The 12,710-nt window shown below is 53.4% G+C and overlaps 1 protein-coding gene across 1 annotated transcript in view; it reads left to right on the top strand.

Moving 5' to 3' along the window:
- Window positions 1-12,272, top strand: part of LOC137323968 (cytotoxic T-lymphocyte protein 4-like) — a 33,182-nt gene extending 20,910 nt beyond the window's left edge. Inside the window, exon 4 of the mRNA XM_067988127.1 lies at window positions 8,786-12,272. Coding sequence (XP_067844228.1) covers window positions 8,786-8,893 — 108 coding nt within the window. The 3' untranslated portion in view covers window positions 8,894-12,272. The remainder of the gene's footprint in view (window positions 1-8,785) is intronic.
- Window positions 12,273-12,710: the final 438 nt, after the last annotated feature.

The following is a 12,710-nucleotide window of genomic DNA, read 5'->3' as shown; positions in this document are numbered from 1 at the left end:
GCTGGAAGTCACGTTGCTACAAGTGGCTTGCGAGCGCCTGGGCTGCCGTAGGTTATCCCTTATGGTCACTACCAGCTGACCCCTGCTCAAACTCGCACCAGTGATGATTTTGGGTGAGGAAAGGACCGACTGTGATGCCCTTCATGGTTAAACAGCTTGCCCTCACTTGCCCTCTAGACACAGCAGCAAAGAGCAGCCGTTCGGACAGTTACGGATGGTGGGGGTTGCGGGGAGGGGTGCACGACCAGCACTGCACTCTCAGCCCATGAGGAAAAAAAAAGTGCCAAGAATGAACAGGAAGAGTTGAAGAGATACGGGAGGGGGCCGCAATGTTCGGAATTCAGGCGCCCAAGTTCCCAGCACGGGCATGGCTCGGCACCCAAGGGCACGGATCCATCAATTCACCCAGACAGTGTGAAAGCTGCGATGTGACTGGAGATGGGACAGTGGTTAAAGTGAGACACTCTGAAGATAATGGCAGTCTCAGCCTCAGAAAGAGTGAGACTTGGTGATCAACACTCTGTCAGACCCAGAAACCAGCTCTCACAGCTGTCCTTGTGCTCCTGTGCAGCTGTTTCTCAGATGCTGAAGGAGCTGTGAATCTCCTGGCCCCACAATCAAACCCTCACCCCTCCAGTGTAAACGGGAAGCGTTCAGGGCACATGGAGAGAACACACACATCACTGCAATAAAAACAAACGGTTCAGCTGCGGGATTGCAGAGTTACGTACGAACAAAAAAAAGACACCAGTCCCGACATGTCCATCTCTTTCTGATCGATCAACCCCACCTACCCACCCTCTCACCACATCCCTCAACCCCACCTACCCACCCTCTCACCACATCCCTCAACCCCACCTACCCACCCTCTCACCACATCCCTCAACCCCACCTACCCACCCTCTCACCACATCCCTCAACCCCACCTACCCACCCGCTCACCACATCCCTCAACCCCACCTACCCACCCTCTCACCACATCCCTCAACCCCACCTACCCACCCTCTCACCACATCCCCCAACCCCACCTACCCACCCTCTCACCACATCCCTCAACCCCACCGACCCACCCTCTCACCACATCCCCCAACCCCACCTACCCACCCTCTCACCACATCCCCCAACCCCACCTACCCACCCTCTCACCACATCCCTCAATCCCACCTACCCACCCTCTCACCACATCCCTCAATCCCACCTACCCACCCTCTCACCACATCCCTCAATCCCACCTACCCACCCTCTCACCACATCCCTCACCCCCACCTACCCACCCTCTCACCACATCCCCCAACCCCACCTACCCACCTTCTCACCACATCCTCAACCCCACCTACCCACCCTCTCACCACATCCCTCAACCCCACCTACCCACCCTCTCACCACATCCCTCAACCCCACCTACCCACCCTCTCACCACATCCCCCAACCCCACCTACCCACCCTCTCACCACATCCCTCACCCCCACCTACCCACCCTCTCACCACATCCCCCAACCCCACCTACCCACCCTCTCACCACATCCCTCAACCCCACCTACCCACCCTCTCACCACATCCCTCAACCCCACCTACCCACCCTCTCACCACATCCCCCAACCCCACCTACCCACCCTCTCACCACATCCCTCAACCCCACCTACCCACCCTCTCACCACATCCCTCAACCCCACCTACCCACCCTCTCACCACATCCCTCAATCCCACCTACCCACCCTCTCACCACATCCCCCAACCCCACCTACCCACCTTCTCACCACATCCTCAACCCCACCTACCCACCCTCTCACCACATCCCTCAACCCCACCTACCCACCTTCTCACCACATCCTCAACCCCACCTACCCACCTTCTCACCACATCCCTCAACCCCACCTACCCACCCTCTCACCACATCCCCCAACCCCACCTACCCACCTTCTCACCACATCCTCAACCCCACCTACCCACCTTCTCACCACATCCTCTACCCCACCTACACACCTTCTCACCACATCCCTCAACCCCACCTACCCACCCTCTCACCACATCCCTCAATCCCACCTACCCACCCTCTCACCACATCCCCCAACCCCACCTACCCACCCTCTCACCACATCCCTCAACCCCACCTACCCACCTTCTCACCACATCCTCAACCCCACCTACCCACCTTCTCACCACATCCTCAACCCCACCTACCCACCTTCTCACCGCATCCTCAACCCCACCTACCCACCTTCTCACCACATCCCTCAACCCCACCTACCCACCCTCTCACCACATCCCTCAATCCCACCTACCCACCCTCTCACCACATCCTCAACCCCACCTACCCACCTTCTCACCACATCCTCAACCCCACCTACCCACCTTCTCACCACATCCTCAACCCGACCTACCCACCCTCTCACCACATCCCTCACCCCCACCTACCCACCCTCTCACCACATCCCTCAACCTCACCTACCCACCTTCTCACCACATCCTCAACCCGACCTACCCACCCTCTCACCACATCCCTCACCCCCACCTACCCACCCTCTCACCACATCCCTCACCCCCACCTACCCACCTTCTCACCACATCCTCAACCCCACCTACCCACCCTCTCTCCACATCCCTCAACCCCACCTACCCACCCTCTCACCACATCCCCGACCCCACCTACCCACCCTCTCACCACATCCCTCAACCCCACCTACCCACCCTCTCACCACATCCCTCAACCCCACCTACCCACCCTCTCACCACATCCCTCAACCCCACCTACCCACCCTCTCACCACATCCCTCAACCCCACCTACCCACCCTCTCACCACATCCCTCAACCCCACCGACCCACCCTCTCACCACATCCCTCAACCCCACCTACCCACCCTCTCACCACATCCCTCAACCCCACCTACCCACCCTCTCACCACATCCCTCAACCGCACCTACCCACCCTCTCACCACATCCCCCAACCCCACCTACCCACCCTCTCACCACATCCCTCAACCCCACCTACCCACCCTCTCTCCACATCCCTCAACCCCACCTACCCACCCTCTCACCACATCCCTCAACCCCACCTACCCACCTTCTCACCACATCCCTCAACCCCACCTACCCACCCTCTCACCACATCCCTCAACCCCACCTACCCACCTTCTCACCACATCCCTCAACCCCACCTACCCACCCTCTCACCACATCCCTCAACCCCACCTACCCACCATCTCACCACATCCCTCAACCCCACCTACCCACCCACTCACCGTATCCCTCCACCCCACCTACCCACCCTCTCACCACATCCCTCAACCCCACCTACCCACCTTCTCACCACATCCCTCAACCCCACCTACCCACCTTCTCACCACATCCCTCAACCCCACCTACCCACCCACTCACCGTATCCCTCCACCCCACCTACCCACCCTCTCACCACATCCCTCAACCCCACCTACCCACCCTCTCACCACATCCCTCAACCCCACCTACCCACCTTCTCACCACATCCCTCAACCCCACCTACCCACCCTCTCACCACATCCCTCAACCCCACCTACCCACCTTCTCACCACATCCCTCAACCCCACCTACCCACCTTCTCACCACATCCCTCAACCCCACCTACCCACCCACTCACCACATCCCTCAACCCCACCTACCCACCCTCTCACCACATCCCTCAACCCCACCTACCCACCTTCTCACCACATCCCTCAACCCCACCTACCCACCCTCTCACCACATCCCTCAACCCCACCTACCCACCCTCTCACCACATCCCTCAACCCCACCTACCCACCTTCTCACCACATCCCTCAACCCCACCTACCCACCCACTCACCGTATCCCTCAACCCCACCTACCCACCCTCTCACCACATCCCTCAACCCCACCTACCCACCTTCTCACCGTATCCCTCAACCCCACCTACCCACCCTCTCACCGTATCCCTCAACCCCACCTACCCACCCTCTCACCACATCCCTCAACCCCACCTACCCACCTTCTCACCACATCCCTCAACCCCACCTACCCACCCTCTCACCACATCCCTCAACCCCACCTACCCACCCTCTCACCACATCCCTCAACCCCACCTACCCACCCTCTCACCACATCCCTCAACCCCACCTACCCACCTTCTCACCACATCCCTCAACCCCATCTACCCACCCTCTCACCACATCCCTCAACCCCACCTACCCACCCTCTCACCACATCCCTCAACCCCACCTACCCACCCTCTCACCACATCCCTCAACCCCACCTACCCACCCTCTCACCACATCCCTCAACCCCACCTACCCACCTTCTCACCGTATCCCTCAACCCCACCTACCCACCCTCTCACCGTATCCCTCAACCCCACCTACCCACCCTCTCACCACATCCCTCAACCCCACCTACCCACCCTCTCACCACATCCCTCAACCCCACCTACCCACCCTCTCACCACATCCCTCAATCCCACCTACCCACCTTCTCATCACATCCCTCAACCCCACCTACCCACCTTCTCATCACATCCGTCAACCCCACCTACCCACCCTCTCACCACATCCCTCAACCCCACCTACCCACCCTCTCACCACATCCCTCAACCCCACCTACCCACCTTCTCACCACATCCCTCAACCCCACCTACCCACCCTCTCACCGTATCCCTCAACCCCACCTACCCACCCTCTCACCACATCCCTCAACCCCACCTACCCACCCTCTCACCACATCCCTCAACCCCACCTACCCACCCTCTCACCGTATCCCTCAACCCCACCTACCCACCCTCTCTCCACATCCCTCAACCCCACCTACCCACCCTCTCACCACATCCCTCAACCCCACCTACCCACCCTCCCACCACATCCCTCAACCTCACCTACCCACCCTCCCACCACATCCCTCAACCTCACCTACCCACCCTCTCACCACATCCCTCAACCCCACCTACCCACCCTCTCACCACATCCCTCAACCCCACCTACCCACCCTCTCACCGTATCCCTCAACCCCACCTACCCACCCTCTCACCACATCCCTCAACCCCACCTACCCACCTTCTCACCACATCCCTCAACCCCACCTACCCACCCTCTCACCGTATCCCTCAACCCCACCTACCCACCCTCTCTCCACATCCCCCAACCCCACCTACCCACCCACTCACCGTATCCCTCAATTCCTTCTCTCTCACTAGTAACATGTCTAATCACCCCTTAACCACATTTATACTGTTCTATTCAATGCCCTTCTCTTATTCCACAACTCAGTTACCCTTCCACTACCTATTAAAAATAGACCTTGTCCCTGAGTTATCCCACACATAACCTCTTTCCAGCCTAAAATATTCCCATTCATGACATCATCTTGTTCCTGGTCTTAAGTCAATTTCCTACTCATCCTGTCCTGTCACTCCTAACCTTAGTCAATGATCAAATAGAAAGATATGGAGAAGGAGACAGACAGAGAGCACAGACAGAGGCAGGGAATGAGAAACAGAGACACAAACATAGACAGAGAGGGGAAAGAGAGAGACTGACCAGGACAGAGACAAAAGACAGAGGGAGAGGAGAAAAAGACAGAGACTGAGAGAGGGGTAAGGAGAGAGACAGAGGGGGGGGACAGAGAGAGAACGAGAGAGAGAGAGACAAAGAGAAAAGGACAGAGAAAGCGAGCAAAACAGAGTGAAAGAGAGACAGAGAGATAGAGATGGGTACAGAGATATGAGACAGAACGAAAGACAGCGAGAGAGACAGAAAGGGGAGAAAGAAAGGGATTGTGAGTGACGGAAAGAGACATAGAGAGAGAGGGAAAGAGAGACTGGAGAAGTTGCAAGTAGCCCGGGGCCTGTATCTGGAATCTCCTGCTCCCCACAACACCTGGGCCCATCCCCACGGAGGAGAAAGTCACCGAGTAACAGTGACCGACCCAACGACAGACAAGGACAACCCAGCCAAGAGGAGCACTGGTGAGCAAGTCCTGCACCCTACTCCCCCCTCCACCAATCCATTGTCAATCCAACCAAGAACAAACTCATTCCTTCAGTCCTCAATCCCATATCAGTCCCGTCCCAATCACTACCACGGAATGAAACTCCAGAGAATCTCCCTCACAGGCACTGTGAGCAGTGACTTCAGAAAAAAGACACGGGAATGTAAACTCCTGAAAGTAGAATTGAAAGCAGTCCCTCGTCGAGATGTCAGTGAAAGGCTGAGGGACAGCTCTCCCTCATCGAACTCACCTTTCACACTCACACACCCCACTTAACCCCCCTGTCCCTGTTTCTCTCCGACTCCTTCCCAAACCCTCGCAGTTCCTCGTGCTCTGCCTTTCCTGTCTGTCTCTCCGTTGTGTTTTGTCGTGTTAATGTGTTTCTCCGCTCTGTGTTCGATTCCCCCCTCCGCAGCCTCTCGGTGCCACCGTTTGCATTGTCGGGATGAAGGAGGCGGTCGACATGAAATGTGATCTGATTCACAATTCTGACGAGCCCGCTACTGCTACGTGGACTGGCCAGCGCTGGGAGGCAGGCCCAAGGCAAGGCAAGTACGTCTGAGCAGGACTCTACCACTCTCTCAACCCTTCAGACCGTCTCCCCACAGCCCCCACCCCTCCCACCTCCAAAGTTGGATTATAAAGATTCATTCTCGGGATGTGGGCCTCGCTGGCATGGCCGGCATTTATTGGTGGGGGGCCTTTGTCTTGAACTGCTGGTAGCCATTTTGATACAACTGAGTGGCTTACTGGGTCAATTTAGAGGGCGGTTAAGAGTCATCAGTTGGGTTTTTACAACAATCCGACAGCTTCATGGTCACATTTACTGATACCAGCCTTTTATTTCCTGAATTTCTATTTACTGAATTCAAATTCTCAAACGGCCATGGTGGGATTTGAACTCACAATCATCTGGATTACTAGTCCCGGTAACATAACCATCACTCCACCATGCTCTACAAGCGTGTTCTACTCCTGCCTGAAGCTTGTGTCTTGTGTGTGGGGTTTCGGTTCCTCAGGTGCCAGCCAGCCCACCTGGGACCTCATGGAAACTGGCCCAGCTCCACCAGAGCTTAGACAGTGAGTGCCGACAAAGGACACAACCAGACATCATTGGCCGAACCCCACTTCACACCCGCACAGACATTCCCCAGGAGGGGCAGCAATCAGGAGCAGGAAAGTTGCCTGATTTCCACCCCTCCCCCCCTTCTATGTCAACAAGAGGTTGTTGAGGCTAACTGTGTGTCTACAGTCACTGGCCAACTCGACACAGGCCAGGGATCAATTGCAAGACCTGCCTGCCTTACGTCCCTCAGTACAACACAAGGGCAGTGCACTCACACTCTGCTACTGGACCGACTTCTGACTGTTTTTAAAAATTATTTGCTCCCTTAAACGTTCTGCTTTTTATCTCACTCCAACTCATTAACAGCTGGCTCACTGGACCCCTTTCCCTACAAAGCCCCCAATGCTCCTTTTCTGGTTGTTCGGCAAGTTCCTTCCGCTCTGTGACGCATGGTGAATTTGTACATGATGTTTGGGTATCCTCTATCATTATAAAATTAGGCCTGAAGTGCAAACATTTGTACTATTTTGGTAAGGACATTTCTTTGTGGAACTGTACTATGGGGATGTGGAAGGCTGCATTTTAAAATTACCTTTTATATTTTATGAGAATGGTGTCGGAGTTGTATTTCTTTTTGTACGATGCACGCAGAAGTACCTGCTATATTTTGGAGTTATTGCCGATTGTTTGGCTGGCCAATTCAAAGATCCTGCATCTTTACAATCCAAAGAAGGATATGGTGAGAAACTAGGAACTGTAGAGGGGCAGAGAGATTTGGGAGTTCAAGTGCACAAGTCATTTAAAGTCAGCAGACATGTACAAAAAGTAATCAAAAAGGCTAATGGAATGTTGGCCTTTATCTCAAGGGGTCTGGAATAGAAAGGGGGAGGAAGTGATGCTTCAGTTGTGTAGAGCCTTGATCAGACTCCATCTGGAGACTGCATCAGTTCAGGGCACCACACCTCAGGAAGGATATATTGGCCTTGGAGGGGGTGCAGCGCAGATTCACCAACTTGTCCTTGTAATTTAAAGGGTTAAATTATGAGGCCATAAACCGAGTTTGTATTCCCTTGAGTTTAGAAGATTGAGGGATGATCTAATCGAGGTGTTTAAAATGCTAAAAGGATTTGATAGGATAGATAGAGAGAAACTGTTTTCTCTGGTGGGCGAATCCAGAACAAGGGGGCATAATGTTAAAATTAGAGCTAGGGGTTTTAGGAATGAAATCAGGAAGTACCTTTTCACACAACTGGTCGTGGAAATCTGGAACTCTGTTCCCCAAAAGGCTGTGGATACTGGGGGTCAATTGGAGCTTTCAAGACTGAGATCCATAGATTTTTGTTGGGAAAGGGTCTCGAGGGATGTGGAGCAAAGGCGGGAAATGGAGTTGAGGTGCAGATCAGCCATGATCTAACTGAATGGTGGAGGAGGCCCGAGGGGCCGAATGGCCTCCTCCTGTTCCTACACACTCGGGCTGATTGTAGCACCTCTACCCCCTGCGCCCCCCACCCCCACCCCCAGCTGGGACCACCCGACTCACCGCAAACTCTGACCTTCTGACCAAGGCTCAGTTCCACACTGGGCGGGGACCTCTTAAGATTTTTTTCGGCTAAAAGTCATCAGACCTTGATCCAAGCGGGCAGACGAGGATGGGGTCTGCCGGTTCACAGTCTCCTGGGCTGAAGCTACTGCCCTGTTGATTGGAGCAAGACATTTACAAAGTCTTTCTTTTGTTTTACCTTCTTCTTTAGGTGTTGACAAAGAATCAAGAAGAACAGAACAATGAATATGTGAATATGGAGCCTCCCAAACACAGCTCTGGTCGAAAGAGAGGAAACCACATAGGCTACCGAACTTAACACCATGTCTTGTATAAAACCCACCAGGAATGTAACTGAGGCTTTTTCTGAAGAGACCTGGACTAACCCGGTCCCCAATGGAACTGCCTCCTGCCAACCTCCCTCGTTGAGTTGATGAAAAAGCCACTAACGGACTTCGGATCTCATTTTAATTCTCTCTGTGCTGGTTGTATGGTTCGAGTTTGTGCGGGACTGTAGCACACCAGAAACACACGCACACCAAGGTACAAGGTGAACCCAGCGGAAACTCGATCACGCAGGGCAGAGTGGGACAGACACATCCTGCGACGAGCCAGAGCCCCATCCTCCTGTGGGGTTCAGCCACGCCCTTCCACACCCGACAATTCAGCAAATTCCAGTCCATGTTATATTCCCCCAGTACCAGCATTTCAAATGTAATTAAAGTTAGAGTAGCAACCCTGTTATTTGAGGCAGAATTTCCCCCTTTCAGGGTATTTTTCTCTCCTTCCTTCTCAATCTCTGATGACCGTATCCTAACTCGCACCAAGTCCCGTTCTCCCATCACCCCTTGTGCTCGCTGACCTACATTGGCTCCCGGTCCAGGAATGCCTCCATTTTAAAATTCTCATCCTTGTTTTCAAATCCCTCCATGGCCTCGCCCCTCCCCAATCCCTAACCTCCTCCAGCCCTACAACCCTCAGAGATCTCTGCGCTCCTCCAATTCTGGCCTCTTGTGCATCCCTGATTTTCATCACCCCATCATTGGCGGCCGTGCCTGCAGCTGCCTAGGCCCCAAGCTCTGGAATTCCCTCCCTGAACCTCTCCACCTCTCTCTCCTCCTTTAAGACGCTCCTTAAAACCTACCTCTTTGACCAAGCCATTGATCACCTGTCCTAATGTCTGCTTATGTGGCTCCGTGTCAAATTTTGTTTGATAATCGCTCCTGTGAAGGCCCTTGGGATGTTTTACTACGTTAAAGGCGCTATATAAATGCAAGTTGTTGTTCTTGTTGCTGTTGGTCTCCCCCGCACCCCCCCATCCCGGCCCCCCATTACACCATCTGTGGGTGAGCAGACTCCTCAGGCCCAGATTCCTCCAGTCAGTTACCCTGTGGTTTGAGAATGATCCCCTCCAGTTTCTCTCTCCCTCTCTCCCTCTCTCCCTCTCCCCCCCTCTCTCACACTGTCCCTCTCTTCTCTCCTCGGGGAACACAAGCCAAGTTTATGCAACTTGTCCTCATAATTTAACCCTCTAAGCTTCGGTATCATTCTGGTGAATCTGTGCTGCACCCCCTCCAAGGCCAATATATCCTTCCTGAGATGCGGTGCCCAGAATTGAACTCAAATGGGGTACTTTTGTATTCCAGTCCCCTTGAGATAAAGGCCAACATCCCATTAGCCTTTTTGGTGCTTTTTGTACTGTCTACTGGCTTTAATGATTTGTGTACTTGGACTCCTAAATCTCTTTACTTCTCCACAGTTCCTAGTTTCTCACCCTTTAGAAAATGGTCCGATTTGTCTTTATTGGGTCCTTGTGGATGACCTCACATTTGCCCAAACTGAACTCGATTTTCCATAGTTTTGTCCACTCACTTAATCTGTCTCTGTCCCTTTGCAACTTCCTGTGCTCCCACCTACACTACTTACTGTCTGTCCTGACTTAGTGTCCCCCATGGTACAATATCCATCCAACACTCACTGTCTAGGCTCGCACGTGTACATTGACCAATCAGAGGGCACTGGACAGCTGTGAACCTACACCCCAGGAAGAGTCAGTGCTTTCAGGGGAGGAGGGAGGAGAGCAGGTAGATGAAGGGGACAAAAGTGAAGGCATTGTAGCCTGGAGATTAGAAATATATTCACAGACAGACACACTCTGCGTCCGTGTGTGTGTGTGTGTGTCCGTGTGTGTGTCCGTGTGTCCGTGTGTGTGTGTGTCCGTGTGTGTGTGTGTGTGTGTCCGTGTGTGTGTGTGTGTGTGTCCGTGTGTGTGTGCCCGTGTGTGTGTGTGTGTGTCCGTGTGTGTGTGTGTGTCCGTGTGTGTCCGTGTGTGTGTGTCCGTATGTCCGTGTGTCCGTGTGTGTGTGTGTCCGTGTGTGTCCGTGTGTCCGTGTGTGTGTGTGCCTGTGTGTGTGTGTGTGTCCGTGTGTGTGTGTGTCCGTGTGTGTGTGTGTGTGTGTGTCCGTGTGTGTGTGTGTGTGTGTCCGTGTGTCCGTGTGTGTGTGTGTCCGTGTGTGTGTGTGTGTGTCAGTGTGTGTGTGTGTGTGTGTCCGTGTGTGTGTGTGTGTGTGTCCGTGTGTGTGTGTGTGTGTGTGTCCGTGTGTGTGTGTGTGTGTGTCCGTGTGTGTGTGTCCGTGTGTGTGTCCGTGTGTGTGTGTGTGTGTGTCCGTGTGTGTGTGTGTGTGTGTCCGTGTGTGTGTGTCCGTGTGTGTGTCCGTGTGTGTGTGTGTGTGTGTCCGTGTGTGTGTGTGTGTGTGTCCGTGTGTGTGTGTGTGTGTGTGTCCGTGTGTGTGTGTCCGTGTGTGTGTGTGTGTGTGTCCGTGTGTGTGTCCGTGTGTGTGTGTGTGTGTCCCTTCACTTCCATTTTATCTTATTCCTGGGAACTCAGAAATTTCAACAGAACCACTGTGTGTGTGTGTATCCGTGTGTATCAAAGCCTCACCAAATCTAGAAGGAATTTTTAAAAATTCTCAAACAGTAAAAGGCATAAAAGTTATCGCCAGTCTGTGAATATAGGAACGATCGAGTGGTGTATTCACCTGCTTAGAAATGATCCACTATTTATAATAGGTTATCCCAGGGTTTCATATCAGCATTTCCACTATCTCAAACTCTGTTGCTCGAAGACAGTTCCCCAGAATTGCTCCATCGAGCAGTGACAGCCGCTGCTCCTCACATCAAGTCCCACCTGCCATCTACAAACATACCAACGTACAAAACTGACGGGCAGGAAAAGACCATCAGGCTGCTCAGAGGGAGGTCAGGCAACTCTCTAACACAAAAAAAGGAAGGAAGGACTCGTCCTTTCCCGGCAGATCCCAGGATAACTCCGCTTCCGGACAGCCTCACGCTGGACAGCGCCCAGAGAAGAGACGGAACAGGGGACTGTACACCGTTTCCAGTGATTCCCAGCTATCTGCGCCACGAATGGAGTTTCAGAGACACATGAAGTTGCTCCAATGACGCCTTTGCCCAGTGATATTACAAGTAGCTGTAAATGACTTGCCCTTCCACCCAGCTGGAACACTCAACCTGCTCTTCAGTTGACAACTAACATGTTCATGTGATAATTGCCAAGTTTAGGTGCCTGTTCCTCCACATTCAATAGATTGTAACGTTGAACTCACGGTATCGGGACTGTAAATTCACACTGATTATCTGACTTCATTCACTAAATAATAAATCGACCGTGGGCTTTAGTGAAACTCCTCTCTTCCTTCATGCTCCTCACAACACGCAGGTTCTCCAACCCAAACCCGAACCAGGAGCTGAGGAGACTGGCGAACTGGTGGTGCAACGAGTCAGATATGGGATTCCAATCCAAACCAGACTGATGGGATCAATGTCTCCTCAGCCGGCTGCCTGGAAGGGTCCCCCTCAGAAATTAAATCCAGCTCCAAGCGAACCCCTCCGAATTCAGCAAGAAATTGCCAATCAGATTCAGAGAGGGAGAAATCGAAAAATGTCACATGTGCACTAGGGGCCAGTGCTCTGATACAATGTACATATTGTTGATACAGTGTAGAGGGAGCTTTACTCTGTATCTAACTCTGTACCTGCCCTGGGAGTGTTTGATGGGACAGTGTAGAGGGAGCTTTACTCTGTATCTAACCCTGTACCTGCCCTGGGAGTGTTTG

Source organism: Heptranchias perlo, chromosome 7 (assembly GCF_035084215.1).
Source record: "Heptranchias perlo isolate sHepPer1 chromosome 7, sHepPer1.hap1, whole genome shotgun sequence".
In the NCBI taxonomy this organism is placed as follows: Eukaryota; Metazoa; Chordata; class Chondrichthyes; order Hexanchiformes; family Hexanchidae; genus Heptranchias; species Heptranchias perlo.
Note: the sequence above shows the minus strand (reverse complement) of the source record. Positions and strands in the feature narration are given on the sequence as shown.